We start from the raw sequence: 16,155 nt of genomic DNA, 5'->3' as shown, positions 1-16,155 counted from the left end.
AATCCGCAAGATTCCGTGGCCCAGGAGGGAACGATCAGAAAACGGAAGTTCCAGCATTCTCCACGAATCGCAGTGAATCTCGATTGATTGCGTGAGATATATACAGGTTGTGCGCAGATAAACCAAAGCAAGATTTGCACACACAACTCGTTCTCTGCTGGTGCACGATGGCACTTTTATGAGTGTGAAAGCTATAGGAAAACTTAATTTATTATAACAAACTAAGGCTAATCTAATTTAATGCCAACTGACACTCCAGGAAGTGTGAGGTGAAGCAAAGTTACAGAATGGTGATACACGAAGGAATGCGCATAGTTCTGTAATATACTGAATACAGTATTCCACTAAAAAAAAGTTATGCGGGATATGGCAAATTTTAGTGAAATATGCAAGTGCATGCAACAGTGCATGCTTTGCATATCCTTATCGGGACAAAAGTCTGATTATGCAACGTCTTCGGAGTCCTCATTAGCATTGTAGTAAACTAAATTGATGCCAAATATGCTTCAAATTAGAGTATTGTGTACTTGCAAAAGGTGTGCCATGGCAACGTGACAGCGGTGACAGAGATAAAACGCCATCAGTTCTATAAATTGCCACCACAATGAGAAGCTAAACTGAATGTATAGTGTTTACACTATCCAGCAGGTGTCTCCACGTGTGCCCCCGAGGCTGCGTGGCGTGGCTCACAAGCCATCTGTCGCCTGCGATCAACACTATGGCCGCAGTATGGAAAGAGTTTATGGTTTCTTACACACTCTGCAAGATGATTATAAAAAAAAATCAATGAGAACTCATCTTTGGCACTGTTTAGAGGGTGTATTGTGCTGGAGCAGAACCCGGAATAATCGTGAAAACAGTAAACTTAGGGACAACCTTGTACCCAAAACGGATACAGTGAACCCTCGTTAATATGACCCCCGATAATATGACATACTCACTTTTTGACCGTTTTTCTTGGGAACCTTTCCACCGCCATGTAAATCCATCTCGTTAGTGTGACAATCCGCTTATCCGACTATGGGACTGATATTTTTGTCACAAGTAGGGTCAGACGCAGGTATTACCTTCTCGTTATTATGACCACGTCACATGACCCGCAGAGTAGCCCCAGGACGAGGCTATACACACATACCTCAGGCAGATGGTGACACGTGAAGTAGGGCGCCAAGGTTTGGGATGACTCCTGATGTTGTTGACCTCGAAATTACTCGTAGCGCTTTTCGGACTGCCAAAGCACTGTAATGCTTAAAACAGCAGTGACCAGGTCACGCTGTGGTGCTGCTGCTGTTGCGCACCTAAGGATGACCGGAACGAAGCGGTCTCTGAGGTCAGCGGATTGTGCGTTTCTCGTTAGTATGACAATTCACTTTATGACCAAAATCTGCGGGAATGGTGGTGGCCATATTAACGAGGGTTCACTGTACATTAGAAACTGAAGTCAGTGTTCAGTTCAAGTTGAGAAGTATTCAGCCACGCGCCCGGTTGTTCCTTGGGCTTAATCTTTTTAAAAATCGGGGGGATGAATATTGGATGCTATCCGAGAAGCTAGAATGTCTGGTTGCTTTCTGGCTCTGAAGTCTAGTTAAGTCACCTTATAGGGTTTATTCGCATGACATCATCCTCAGGAAAGCACCGCGGTCGCTAGCAGGTTTTCCGCGGTTAACGTAAGTCCGCAGGTCGATTGTCCAGGCTTTCACCCACATCACATTCACCGTACGAGTGGTGTTCAAGGTTACTGTACTGCGTGAATATTGTTTGCTCCACAGTCCAAGTAATTTTCGATGTTTTCGACGTTAATAGTCCTCTAAATAGCGCATAGCAGGGAATGAGAACCGGAACCAAACTTCAGGGCAGTGATTTGGCCTTTTCGCACCTAGTGCAATCTGGAGGGGTGGCGTCAGTGAATATACGTACTCTATTATGATGATCCTTATGGATGAAAAGGGAGCTGAGAATCGGGAAAACACTGTAAAGAGAAGCCAAGTTACTGCAACAGCCTCCTATGATTTGCTGCAGTAGAGGCGCTTTCTATGTGTGAAAGCATAGAGTTTTCTGGGAGCCTCAGAAACACGTGTTAACCCTTGCAGAATCAGCTCCAGCTGATTTGTTGCCAAACTTTTGGTTTCCAGTGTTGTCAGCTGCGGGTTGAATATCTCTAAAAGCCATCCGATAACAACGACAAGCTACAGACTCTGTCAATGTATCCACTGTTGCGGTGTGCAGCTGCCTGATCCATTTGCGAAGCTTCAGCAGCTTGCGAAGAAACTACATATGCATGAGAAAAATTTGTTCATTTCAATTGATTATGCGGCATACCTGTCTCAAATATCGTAAAATTCTGATCGAATCATCTCTGGAAAATAAAATACGGAGAAATTTACACTGCCGTAAGTTTGTTACGATAGATGTGTCTGTGGTTCTATCCGTTTCCACACAGTGTGCAAGAGATTTTGGTCCCACGCAATATCCATAGGTTCAATTGGCTGCTTTCCGCCTACAAGCTCGAAATTTCATTGTAATAAAGTTGACTTGCCACCCACCCTACACTATTGCCCCCACATCTCTACGCTTTATCGTTCGCTCCAGTTACATACAGCCAGATCTAGCGGAGGTGGGCACGTGCCTCGTAACGGTCCCTGGTGACAAGTGACAAATATCTACGGGGAGTAGAAGCAACATATTGCAGCCGTGACAGGGCCTCCTTGTTGCTCGAGTGGTGGCGCTGCCTTCAAATTTTGTAGCGTGTTCCAGGATCCGGACTTAACAGTTGCAAAGTCGAGCAGCAGCAGGGCACTCTAATTAAGTCACCACCTTATTCGAGGCTGTTCTTTCGTTTTGCACACATGATTGCATCGGATCACTTTTAGTGATTGCAGACATATTAGCGCAGTGCAGCTAGAAGTGACGCGACTAAAAATGTCGCTCAAAATTCGAATGTGAAGCCTGTGACATATAAAGGCTCATGTCAGCCCTCCGCCTCCTGACTGCATATACACTCAACCCGCATTTATCCTGACGGTTCCGTTTCCTGTGAAAATGTCCGGATAGCGGGGGAATGGGATAAATGAAACACGAAAATCCTGAGTGATCCTACAAGGGCATCTTTATTGACCACTACACAGAAAACTCCATTATCATCTGTTTCATTCTAATACATGCATCTAGTTCTTGCAAAAAAAAAAAAAAAAAAGGAGAGCAAGTTCTTCCTAGCAAACACCCTCTTTGTGTCGGTAAGGAGGAGGCCATGACCAGGGTTCTCAACCTCGCTTGACTAAGTGTGGGCCCGTGTCCTTCCTGGACAATGACCAGATAACTGAAGCCGATTCTTGGTTATTAGTCACTTCCGTTCCCTGGAATACTCGTCCGGGAGAAATCCGTCCCCATGCTTTTCTGTCCGGATAGCGCAGGATCCGGATAAATGAAGCCCGGATAAACGCATGTCGACTGTATTTAACGTTGGTATGGGGAGAGGGCATTGTGGCACATAGAAAGCTCTCTGCCCATGCTTGCAAACAAACGGGCCAATTGTAGAATAAAATATATCAAGTAGCCACCATACGAAATAGCAATGAGCTTCTTCACCAGAGTTGCCCAGGGAAGTGAACTTGAACCTACTACGGGCCAGTGAAGGGTAGGTGGAACAGACTATTTGTGCACTCTGACAAGATGTGCTGAAGGATGTGCAACACTCCATTGGCGGAGGAGACGGGATCTAAAGTGCCGCGCTGCAAGTGTCGCTGACAAAATCTCAAAATTCCTCATTGACATTGGCACGTTTTCTCACCAAAAGAACAAACAGATTATGCAGGAACACTTCTAAGAACAAAACACAAAAAAAAACGGCAGATATAATGCAAGTTACGGTGACGTCAAATCAACGAGAGCGACGGGGTTGTTTATTTGAGATCACCTGTCGCGACTTTCATGGTTCGCCCTGTCGATCGTAGTCCGCAACAAGGTCTTCTATGTGTACGTACCAGGGATCAGAATCGGAACTGAACCCGAACCGAAAATCACTAAAAACACATTTTTTGCTGAACCAAAAAATTTTCTTCACGTGTTGAACTGAACCGGAAAAGGTTTAGACGGTTACCAGTTCATGGAACGGTTCAGAAGTAATGTGCGGTGTCAGAACTACAGTATACACAGCTGGTTGAGCTGCATTGCCAGCTCAAAATTTGAAACAAATTCAAAAATAAAATGAAACAAAACTGCATAATATTCAGTTGTGTAGTTAATGAGGTTCGGCGGTGCTTCATGTCACCAGCACAAGTAACACTGATCATTCATCAGGTCCATTGGACACCAAATGCAAGTTGAAATGATATTCGAAACGTAATTAAGTTAGAGATCATGCTGTGGAGAGTCAAATTTCGTCCAGCCAAAGGAGAAGTAGTGTTTGACTGCGGGTTCGAGAAGGCGCTGTCTGGTCCAACAGGCCTGTGCTATGTATTGTTAAATGGCACAATTGTGATTTCGAAGTTGCTTTTGTTTCTTGTCCTTGTGAGGTCGGTAACTGTTAGCTGCCGCTGACGAACACTTGCTGCAAAGAAAGCGCTAAAAAAATTTGTCATAATTCCCTTACTCCGTAAATAATATTTTGGGCCGCAGAAATAACGGCCAGTCCCTGAGCAGGATGTAAAAGGGTGTATACGATGAGTGAACATAGAGTGTACAGTAATGTTGCACCTGAAATGCATATCTGTAACGCACTCACTGTGCTGTTGTGAACCACTGCAGTGTCTGCAACAACAACAACAAAAAAGCACAATTGCGTTATTTGAGAATTTAAAAGGATGCGCTTGCTTTGAACCCATGGCAGTCTGCTCAAAATTGACTTTCCTGAGCCGGTTTAAACTGATTCAAACCGATGTTTGGCGCTACTGCAGAGCTGAACCCGAACCGAAAGGGGGAAAAAGGAAACAGTTCTAATCTCTGGTATTTGCACTTCCTATGACGACCCATAATACTGCTATTCTCCTCCGCATACACACGCAGTACCGTTTCCGCTGCTGCTGCGGGCAATGAGGAGCCAGTATGATCATGGTGCAACTCTTCACATGACATAACGTGTGAACCTGCAACCATCGCTGCCTCTTTTTTCTGAGGCACGTGACGACGACGTCACGGCCAGCGTGACTCTCAGAAATGACCAGTCTGCAGAGTGCGCCATTTTCTCGTTCCTCCGCTTCATCCCACGCGAAGGGAGACAACGGTTTTCAGTGACATACGGGAGAGAATCTTCACGAAGTTGAGCCCTTAACAGCACTCGCTGTTTTCACACAAGGCGGTAATTATTTCACTAGATTTGATGCTCTCAGGTATTGGTAAAACCAGTCCTCTCCAAGCCTCTTTGGAAGCGGGCCAATGTCAAACACACGTAAAATGTACATAACAGAGACATGCAAGGACCAGCACGTCTTTAGTGGAATTCGTAACGTCCTGTGAAGGCCATCTTAACAACATTCGCTTAAGCTGCCTGTTAACGTTTGCAGTACTTAGCACCTACAAGCTCAGTTGCATTGGGGCTTATATGTCCTCATTCTTAAAAGACACCTTCTTCATTTTACGTCAGCACCCTTCCTCCGAAAATTATGCAGTCTGCATGTATAACCGGTAACGAAAGCCACCCATAGTGAACGAGCACTTCCATTAGTATCGCGTGCAAATACGATAGGAATACCAAATTAAGGGGGCTGTGAACTAACTAACTGTTTCTATCCGTTTCTGCGAATTCTAACTGTGGTTTTGTTTGGTGTTTTGACATTTTAAGCTTTAAATGAGTTGCGACGTGGATCATCCCAGGTTGTCCAAGATAAAAATGTAAAAGAGAGTTCCTTGCATCGGTGTGAACCTGCCTTGAATGTAGGTTCCACAGAGAAGAGAGCAATGGAAGCGGACGAATTGGGAACCACATATACCGAAACTCGTGCGACTCCGACATAACCGCCCTCGCCACCGCCAGTGAGGCAGCGAAGTACGAGGCGTAGAAGAATGGTTCTTTCTTCGTCGGTATTCTGGCACGCAGTACAATGCGCCCCTGATGTAATGAACCACGCCTGTGAAAGTGTCCCATCCCCTTTAACTGCTACAATCATGTCAGCTTTCTCTTGTTCTGCTCGGCAAGCGACAAGTGCATTTGTGTGACATGTAGGGCCCGGAATTTTAGGCATTTGCCTATAAATGCCTAGAAACGCCTAAATGTGACATTTCCGGGGCTGCATGCCTACGTTTTGTCTACTGTATCGAATTGTGGCCTTTTTTTTAGCATTTTTAGATGCCATAACAGCCTTTTTTTAGGAGTGAAAGTGCCAGTACACCTTTCAGGCTGATGTTGAGTGCAGCATTTTGCTTTTGGTTTCTGCGTGTTTGCAACTTTCTTTTTTTTTCGATTGGTTTGCTGGTTTGATATTTGATCAGAAGATTTGCCCTTTCTTCACTCTACCAGATCACCGAGTGCATAGCCTTTAAATGAGCATGTTTTCCTTGATGGAGTATTCTGAAACACTAACAAAGCCAAAGAGCGTGCCAAATTAACGGGCCTATTTTTGCGTTTTATTGCCTCTTTTGGTGTTTTTGAGGGCCTAAATGCCTGCCTATTTTCATAATTTTTATTGCCTATATTTCTGGGCCCTAGTGATATGTTAAAAATGCATCAGGACACTCCTTTTTTTGTGACCCCCTGCGCCATTGATTCTTTCTAGAACCTCTTGTGAAGAAGGAGAAGACGGAAGCAAGCCAGGTGAGTTGCTAGTCTATGAGGGTTGTTGGGATATGCTGACAACATTCAGCATGCCCTGTTGCTGTTTCTTCTTCCTACTTAACGGAGCAGTGAAGTGTAAGACTTCCTTCCTGTGGAGTGGAAGATGCTGTTACCTTGACAGCAGTCCCAAAGGAACGGGATTTATACCCGTCAGACGGGCACGCCTGTGGCCTTAACGTATGTGCCTTATGGCCTCAAGTATGTATGGTCATTAACTTCTTGCTAGACAGTCAGCCATACGGCCGTTGCGACAAAACTGAGATGTAAGGGCAAGACCGTTTACGTCGTTGCCGTGAAACTGCCAAAGCGTCGGCGCCAAACGCCATGAACAAGATGGTGCAGATTTCCTTCAATTCGAAATAAAATGGTTTTGAGACACTGTTCTGTCAACTTGTTTCGCGTTCAATGCCTTGAGCTTTTCTGATGCATTTTTTGCACTTCGCTCCTCACTCTATCTCGTCAGTTTGTAGTGATACCCTCGAACCACTGCAGTCCACGTCGTCTGCATCCAAAATTTTGCGTGCACAACAAAGCAACCAAAGCGAATCTCGCTTGTTGTTGCGCCCATCTGACAAAGGCTGTGTGTGCCCTTCTGATAGAGGTATTACCTTGCGAAAGGAGGGATAGATTACAGGCAAGCTGGTGACAATGTGTACTAGGGGAAACAAAGAAGCATGGAAGGACAGTCAAAACAAATGAAATTCCACAAACTCGTTTGAGGAGACCAGTGGTAGGCCGCTTTCGAACAACGCTGCTGCGGGTGAATCTTGTTCCTTTTGTATTGATGTTGAGGTAACAGCACCTTTCATTCTGCCGTGGGAAACTTTTGCACTGTTGAGCCCCTTTAAAGGAGCTTTGAGGCATCCCAATGATTTTTTTTCTTTTTGGCTGCAGCATGTTCTGCAACAAATAGAATGTGCTCCTGCAAAGGAATGACTAGTGCAGGCAGCCTGCGGTACATGCGCGAGGCCTGTTTTCCGCACAAATTTAAAAAAATGTTTCGTTCTTGGATAGAGCTTATATAAGAGAGAAGGAAGGACGTACATCGTGATGTCAGATACTCTATAAACCAGATTATACGTCCGTCCCATATATTGCACGGCCCCAGTGAGACGAAACGTAAGGAAACAAAAATAATGGCCCATTGAGGAGGGCAGTTTTTCACGCACACCCTGTCTGGGGGGAACTTCAACCTGTAGTCCCCTTTTATACAGTATTTTCCTGGTGTGTGACGTGGACCGGTGCAGTTAGAGCAGATAAAGCAGCACGTGAGCCGAGAAGCAAGGAACAAAAGAAGAAAGTCGTGGGGACTTGCCAGCGTGGCACGAGGATGGTCACCCACGTCGTTGGGGGAAATTGAAAGCGCAGACGACACAAACACAGAACTGCCTTCTAACAACTAAGATGTATTACGGAACTGAAAACAAGCCACGAGCTGCCGCTCTGGTGTGGTCAAGTAGTGTGTGCGTAAATGACCCGCTGCACCAGCGGCAAGGCCGAGCGGGTTAAGGTGTCCCACTCGTTGGGGATAGCCCAGGCTGTGCCATCTGAGCTTCTCCCTGGGTATTCCGAGAGACATTCCAGACGAACGTCGGGGCATTTCCTTCTGAAGTCTGCCCAGGATGCATACTAACCCCCCCACTCCTTCGTGCTGTACTCCCTCCATCTGTCCACCGTTGCTTTGCTGCGCTAACGCAGAATTTTAACAAATGACCGGCTGTGGGAGCACCCCAGTTTGGTAAATAACGATCTTCCTGCCCCGGTGTGCTCCGGTGGGTTTGCAAGAGCATCCCTTGAGGTATCAGGGGAACGTGGACAGGCCAGACACCCAGATAAAAGGGGACATTATTGAAGTCGGGATGTTAAAACAGAAAGGCACCTCGTGTATCAGCTCTTCTTCAGTTTCTTTCCCAGATGTAGAAGTGCAGTTCCTGGAAAATCAGTAGCCTCCCACTAAGCCGGCTCGGCAGGTCTGGAAACTTTGTTTAAAAGCTCGCTATCACTTCTGCGATGAATCTTGGTTGTTGGAAGGCAGTTCTGTGCACAGTCTGCCAACAATGTAGGTGATTTCAACCAACTAGCCCCGTTTTCGGTTCTTCACGGGGACGGTGCAAAGGCTGCCTTCTTCACCAAGGTAGAAATTTGGGGTAGTTGGTACATAGCCATGAGTAAAATCTTGCAGCCAAAGAGAGGACGAAGACACGACGGTAGAAACACACAACAGCGGAACTGCAGACTCTCAACTAAAGGATTTATTGGCAATACGTCATTTAAAAGGTGCAAGAAAGTAGGACACAGATAGTGATAAAGGTGAGGATAAACATGTTCCAACAAAAGTTAGTCTCCTGCAAGATAATGACGTATTGTCAATAAATCCTTTAGTTGAGAGTCTGCAGTTCCGCTGTTGTGTGTTTCTACCGTTGTGTCTTCGTCCTCTCTTTGGCTGCAAGATTTTACTCATGCCTTCTTCACTTTTTTTTTTTGCCGTGGCAACTCATCGTGGACAGCTCGATGCACGAGAGGGATTTTCTAGCTACGTTAAATGTCACTTCATTGCTCCTTTAGGTGTTGAACGATGACTGCTTGAAATGCTTCATGAACGCTGCATTTTTGCGCTGGTTTTTACATATGGTACTTTAAAGCAGCTGTCTCAAGGATGTGATTTACAGTTCCCAAATGCCCAAAATTTAGGTGCTGGGCCTATACCCAGCGCATGGCTCTTATGTATACATGTCATTGAATCTTTGAAACGTTCCCCACCACTTCCCCACCATCAGAGAGTCTGTGTTTCTTGACTGACTTCCTGTATTCAGGGTATCCTTACTTGTCACAAAATTGTCCAAGTATAATTTGAGAGTAAAAAAGAAGTGGAAATTTTAGCTTGTTTGGAGAAGGCAAGAGGATTCATAAGTGCTGCTTACGTACTGTAGAACCCTATTATTTCGTGGCCCCAAAATTCGCGAATTGGGCACTTGCATATATTCGCGAATGTCCTTGAACACTCCAGATCGCCAATTATACTCCTTCCTTTGAAAGTGCGGATCGTTGGCCTCCATTTGGTGGAAGCATGTCGAAGTGCCGAAGAATAAGACGCAGGGACAGGAAACAAGGGACGAGGACGACAATACTCCTCTGCACCTTGCCCCAGAAAAATAGACCTGGTCGTTGGGAAATTTCCGAAATTTTCAAAACCCAACAATTTTGCGTGCGCCCTTTAAATTCTCGAAAATTAAGGGGACACGAAATAATAGGATTCTACAGGAATAGAAGGATGTAGGATACAATCTGTTTTGTCATTAAGAGTAGAGGAGAGAACGTAACATTTGCGCTTCTCTCGAGAAGGTGTCACAGTGTGTGTAGCAGAAGTTTGACATCACGGAGTCCGTCTCGCAGGCACCGACGTTAGAACCCCAAGGGATGCTGGCGCCATCGTTGCCGGGAGCCATGCCTGCGCTGACGCCCGTAACGCCGCGACCTCCCCCGGGGGGCGCGATGCCTCCTCACACGACTTCGGCACTTAGCACGGCAGGCACTTATGCGGTCAACAGCAACCACAGTGGCGGACTGCCCCCTCCTCCTCCTTCAAACCCCCAGCAGCACCACTTCCCTCCCATGGCTCCCTTCGCGGGGCTGTCTCCCAGCCTGCCCCTGCTCAACCAGGTACCTCCCATGCCGGACCCCGCACTCACGGCAGGAGCGTTTGCGGGCCTTGGACACAGTAAGTGCACGTCTTGCATAACATGTCAGGGGGGGGGGGGTTCTGTGTCATCGTCATACATGACTCCTCATCCCATTGCCAGTCGATGACTTATGGGTAGGGTTCCGGGTTTTCAGAGTTTATTTATGGGCTTTACCGGAGGATGTTTTGCAGAATTTACTGGTTTTTCAAAAAGCGGAGTTTTTTCGGAGTGTATGATTTACAGCTCAGTTAATATCCGAAATTCGGAGAAAACCTGACGACGCACGCACGGTTGTGCAGCCGAAAACGCAGTTGTCACATGTATTGCTTCAACACTAAAGAGACACGAGCTTAACAATACATTTCATGCGATGCACACTGAGGTGTTCCGCAATTCCAAATGCACCCTTTCCGTGTGCAGTGCCCACTGTTATGCTGCAGTACTTACATACGACAACCTCTGCATCGCGATCGCGGGACGATGTGAACCCCTCGAAATCGGGGGTACTCCTTGACGTAGTTGCAGGGCAGCTTTCGCTCGCGTCCCATCTTGTCGGCAGCACTGCAGCTAGTTGCCCTTCCAAAAAGACCACTCCGTATGACCTCAGTTCAATGCTTATTTTAGTGCTTAGGTCACAGGTAGGACAAGGAAATTTGGAAACAGACTGGGGAAAAACCTGGGCGGTGAATCCTCAAGTGGTCGCGATGACCACCGAAGAAAGCGTTAGGTCACGGAAACCATTACTATGTTGCAGTGGGGCCGGTATCCGAGGTCAGAAGAAACCCAGGACACAAAAGGAGGCCAAGAACAATAACCCTGTTATCAGAAGAAAAAAAAAACATCTACCAAGCGGAGTTTTTCCGATTAATCCGAATTGCTTTAAAATTTTACCGGAGTACGTTTTTCGGATTTTTTCTTATAAATCCGAAAACCCGGAACCCTACTTATGGGCAATGATGGTGCAAGTTGGGATCGCGTTGCGCTTGTACTGTAGGGGACACGGCTGTCTAAAATCAGCACTCCGTAGTTTATCTCATCTCAAGTGTCCAGGTGTTGCACGACTGTTAGTTCCGAGTAATGAACACGTGCTTCAAATAGTACAATATTGGCACAACATTTTCAAGCTTAACATAGATAATATAGGGCAGCGAAGCATTCACAGGCGATTTTAGCGAACCGTGTCTCCAACAGTACCATTATTCCCCGTAACTTTTGAATTTGTGACTGGCGTACATGACTGAGAAATTTGTTTCCTGCTCTGTGGCAAACGTTTGGGGACAGTAATGGTGAATGGTAAGCCTGTAGAAGCTATAGACCAGTTTGCGCGCTTGACATCAGACTGTAGCGGCGGCGCTGCGGTCGACAGGTAGTTCGATTGGTGCGGGCAAAACAGCAATCAATTGGAGTGATCGTTTTCATGCAAAGTGGGCATGCCACAAAGCCGTATGTCCTTCGGGAACACAACTAGATGGGGAAAGGGTGATGAAATCACTTTTCACCAGTTTTCGTGCAGCACGCTCGAAGAAATAGTTGGATTATGAATAGTTTTTGTGCGTTGGAATCATTTTGATCAGCTCAGCGGAAAGATCATCGCCTTTGTGAGATTTTCTCACGATACCTGCATACAAATAAATGCCGCTAACGTGAATTGGTGCACGGCAGCAAGCCAGCGCCGTTTTCAGAAACGCCTCGGTCACACAGTTCGCCTAAGGTGAAATAATTGTGTGCTTCCAGGGGCTTGTACGCTTGCACAGTATCAGCAGTGAACTGGCTCGGAGAAAATATTGGGTAAACTACGACGCGATTATGATCGGCGGCATGTTTTGTGGCTGGGCTGTCCGGTTGTCGATGTGCAGTTCAAAAGAATTGTCATGTTCTACATATACCGTTCATAAACAATTTCGTCTTGTAGCAGCACTTGTCTCATTCCTTCAGAGCTTTAAGTTATTTCAAGTATTGCGAAAAGACACAGTCAAGAGTGATGTAGTGCGACACAACCGAGCTCGCACATGCGGAAAGCATCTGCACGGCTGCGTTCAGTGTGTTTTGCCCCCGCCCCACTACGTGCAGATGGCACCTCTTGTTTGTAAACAGAACGTGGTCTGTATGTACTTCCGAAAGCTTGTGACATGAATTCCGCAGATATGTAATAGCTCTGTTGTGCATTGAGCATTCTTCTAGCTGACGATTTTCGGAAAGTGCTGCGACAAAAACAAAACTTGCCGACCCCCTGACCCAACAACACTGAAGTGACTTGTAGGCAACTACACTAGCCAGCGGCCACACCCTGCTAGGTTACAGCAACCGTGTCATAATTGGCAACTCGCACTGAGAATCCCGTCCGCACAATCATTGATGTGATTGCTGTGCCAAACTGCACCAGGGGGCCAAGCCCACTACATCCTGCTACATTGTCACAAAATATCTGGTATCTGCGCCAAGCCTATGCCAAATATCTGCTTATGCCAACTTCGTTTAAAGCGAAGGCAACCCTCCAGTTTGAGCCCCTCTAGTCATTTAGTTCATGTATACAGTCAGCAGGAAGCACGCGACAGAGCTGCATCTCCTATTCGATCGTACAGTTTTGCTTCTGTCTTGCGTGCACTAAGTCATCATCCTGCTTCTAGGAAACGCTTTCCTGATATGCGTTGTTTGAAGGCTGAAACTGCTTATCAGTCTTTCGCCTCTCTGTTGAGTCAACTTTTAATTTGTGTTTAATTTCTCCTAACAGTTTATCATTGTTGGTTTTGCAACCTCTCCCCTGATGAGGGTATGCAGTTGGTGCGAGTGGGAAGAGTGATTGAGTTCCTCCGCTGCATTCGCATGTATTGCCTTTTGGTTTCACAGTGTGACGCAGAACGAATGTCATTCAGTCTGCAAGTCATTGGCTGGGAATGACCTTCACAAGCAATGACAGTTACAAGTACTTTGTCGCTTAGTTACTGTGCATGAATGCGTACAGCATACTTCTATGAAGAAATAAGAAAGCAGATGTATAGCAGGCAGTTATGATATTCCTTATATAGGTAAACCTACGCCCAGTTGAAAATGCCATTTTCGAAGCCTGGAAAACACTGGAATTTTCCAGTGGTCCTCGAAAAACATTGGCTTTGCATCTTTTTCTTGTTCTCGTATAGCTGTTGATACAAATAATACCACTTCAGAACTGTAATTTAACTATAGTTCAAAATCACAGAAGTTAGCTTTGCAATAGAAATCGGCAACAAGAAATGAACGGAGCCCTCTGTCGTATTAAATAATTTTCCGCGCCCTGCTATGGTCCTTCACATTCATTGGGAGTTGTCAGTCATGTTACTGAATGGATCACTATTTCCTTTGTTCCCCCGCGTGATACATGTAGGTTGTCCCACACTCCCTGTTGCTTGTAAATGTTTTTGTGAAATGTTGAAGCCCTGGCCATAAACTGTTTTACGTATGTCCTACATAAAATGATGGCTGATCCTTAAAAGTTGCTAGAGAGATGGCAACCATGTAAAACCAGTAGCTACTGGGCACCCGCGTGACCTGGCGCGGGTGCAAGGCTAGGCCGTTCTTTCCACATTCTGACCAAGCGAATTGGCCGTTAGAAATCAGGGGGTCTGTGGCTTTATTTATCTGACATATGTGCAAAAGTGCTTCATGACCACGTAATTATGGAGCCTTGTTCCACTTCTTGGACTAAACGTGTTTTGCACATTTTTTTGTCTGTTCCCGCAGACCCCCTGCAGAATGCCGGGCCCAACGGCCGCACGCCCGTGGTGGCCAGCCACAGCCTTCCCCAGCAGCCGTCTCGGCCCTCTGCTACGGCCACGGCTGCGCCAGTCAAAAAGGGGCTGGCCCCCACGTCACACACGAGACCCCCTTCCTCGGGTAAGCCCAGGAATGTAGTGGTCAGTTTTCCACCCACTCTCGTGCTTTTTTTTTTTTTTTTTTTTTTTTTTTTTTTTTTTTTTTTTTTTTAAATTTGACACGGGTTGGCGTCCATCAGGTAGCACGGAGGCGCTGAAAATGTACCCGCGATGTTTGGCAAAATACGGCAGTTTTGAAATTTGGCAAAGACGTTTGTACAAAATACATACTGACTAAGAGGTTTTCGGTCTTAACAGTTCTATTCGCGTTCTGTTCACCCTTCTATTCGCATGCTTCGAGAGGCGGAGCACCAGAAATGCATACACTGTAAAGCCACATTACGGGCATGTTCTTTAAACTGATGAAACATGTGCAACATGTGGGCAACATATTGCTTGAATATATGAAGGGAAGCAGAGAAGAGATTTGCAAAGGGATGAGTCTCATTTCAAAAATCGAAATTAATTCATTCTTTGCTTTTGTACTCAAGGAATTACTAAAACAAAACGATAACTTTTTGTAAGTTTAATCTTGTTAACTAAGATTTTGATGGGTGTGACTTTCTACCAGTTCTATGACAAAGAGTACTATTTAAAACTATTTCAAAAACTACAATTTTAATTAGTGCATCGCTTTCGTGCTGAGTCAGCACCTCATCGACAGGGATGAAGTGCACATAACAATTTGATCTACCATAAGAAAAAGCAGGTTTTGTTGGTATATTCGCCTCGTTTATGTGTTGTATTTTGCAATGACATTTGCAATTAGAAATTTTCCGTCTCTGTCTTTTTTTTTTTCTTTTTTTTTGCAGAGCCCTCTCATGTCTACTCTCATCCTGTCGTGTGCGTGTGTGTGTTTTTCTCCTCATACGTGAACATGTCTCCTACATGCTCCTTACTCCGGCTCACTTGCTTCCCACTCCCACGTTCAACGACACTTGAAAACTAAGCCCTAACGAATTCGGCTAAGGAAATGCGATGCTGAGCAACGAATATAAGGACGAAAATGTTAAGGACCGCAAAAAGATGAGCTTTTAAGGGCCCACTTTAGATTTTACCACCACGAGTGTATTTCTCCTTTCTCCAAACAGGAATCCCAACCTCCTCTTCATCACCGCCGCTGGTCCCGTCGGTGCAGTCTCCGCAGGCCGGCAGAGGTCCCATGCCACCTTCCCCAGTGCTCCCCCACGGGGGACCCCCTTCCCCCTTGTCGAAGCTTCCACCTCACTCCACCTTATCTCCAGCTGTGGAGACATCCAAGGCACGGGCCTCATCCCCACAGTCTAGGGTTAAGGACGGTGGCCTAAAGCTGGACGACCTCTTTTCCGGAATGCCGCCTCTGAACAGCACCGCTGCAAATACAAACCTTACCTCATCCGCGAGTCACATAGGTAGGTGTACTTAGGATTACTGTCGGGAGTGGCGCAGTACTATTCTGTTGTTTCGTAACTTTTAGACTACGGTTCAACCTCAACGTAGCGAACGTACAACTTCTGTACTCCGTTTACTGTAGTATTTCTGTTGCACATACAGTTCAACCTCCGTATAGGGAACTCTCCGTGCAGCGAATTTCTCTATTTTAGCGAACTTTTTCTAATTCTTTTGCATCTGTCCCATTGACGCCTATGTACAGTCAACCCTCGATTTACGAACATCGTACGGTTCCCCGAAAAATCGTTCATAAATCGAGGGATTCATAAATCGAAAATTCTGTTAAGTGAGTACTATCGAGCAAATGGAACAGTATTTCCGAGGTGATATTGTGTTTATAATGCAATATATTGTGTAATTTTGCTTTGGACCATGCCTTCTTCTGTATCAGTCTCACGAAACACAGATGTTAGCACATTCACACTCTGTT

At 45.8% G+C, this 16,155-nt stretch overlaps 1 protein-coding gene across 7 annotated transcripts in view; it reads left to right on the top strand.

Annotated features, from left to right (window-relative positions):
* LOC135368144 (bromodomain-containing protein 3-like) overlaps positions 1 to 16,155 on the top strand; it is a 63,375-nt gene that overhangs the window by 37,099 nt on the left and 10,121 nt on the right. For 6 of the 7 annotated variants that reach the window (XM_064601255.1, XM_064601257.1, XM_064601256.1 and 3 more), the window contains 4 exons: positions 6,708 to 6,745; positions 10,160 to 10,484; positions 14,164 to 14,316; positions 15,386 to 15,685. In XM_064601255.1, coding sequence (XP_064457325.1) covers positions 6,708 to 6,745; positions 10,160 to 10,484; positions 14,164 to 14,316; positions 15,386 to 15,685 — 816 coding nt within the window. The remainder of the gene's footprint in view (positions 1 to 6,707; positions 6,746 to 10,159; positions 10,485 to 14,163; positions 14,317 to 15,385; positions 15,686 to 16,155) is intronic. The other variant, XM_064601261.1, reaches the window with a different exon arrangement.

The sequence above is a fragment of the Ornithodoros turicata genome, chromosome 9 (genome assembly GCF_037126465.1).
Source record: "Ornithodoros turicata isolate Travis chromosome 9, ASM3712646v1, whole genome shotgun sequence".
NCBI classification, from domain to species: domain Eukaryota; kingdom Metazoa; phylum Arthropoda; class Arachnida; order Ixodida; family Argasidae; genus Ornithodoros; species Ornithodoros turicata.
This window is presented reverse-complemented; position numbering and strand designations above follow the sequence as displayed.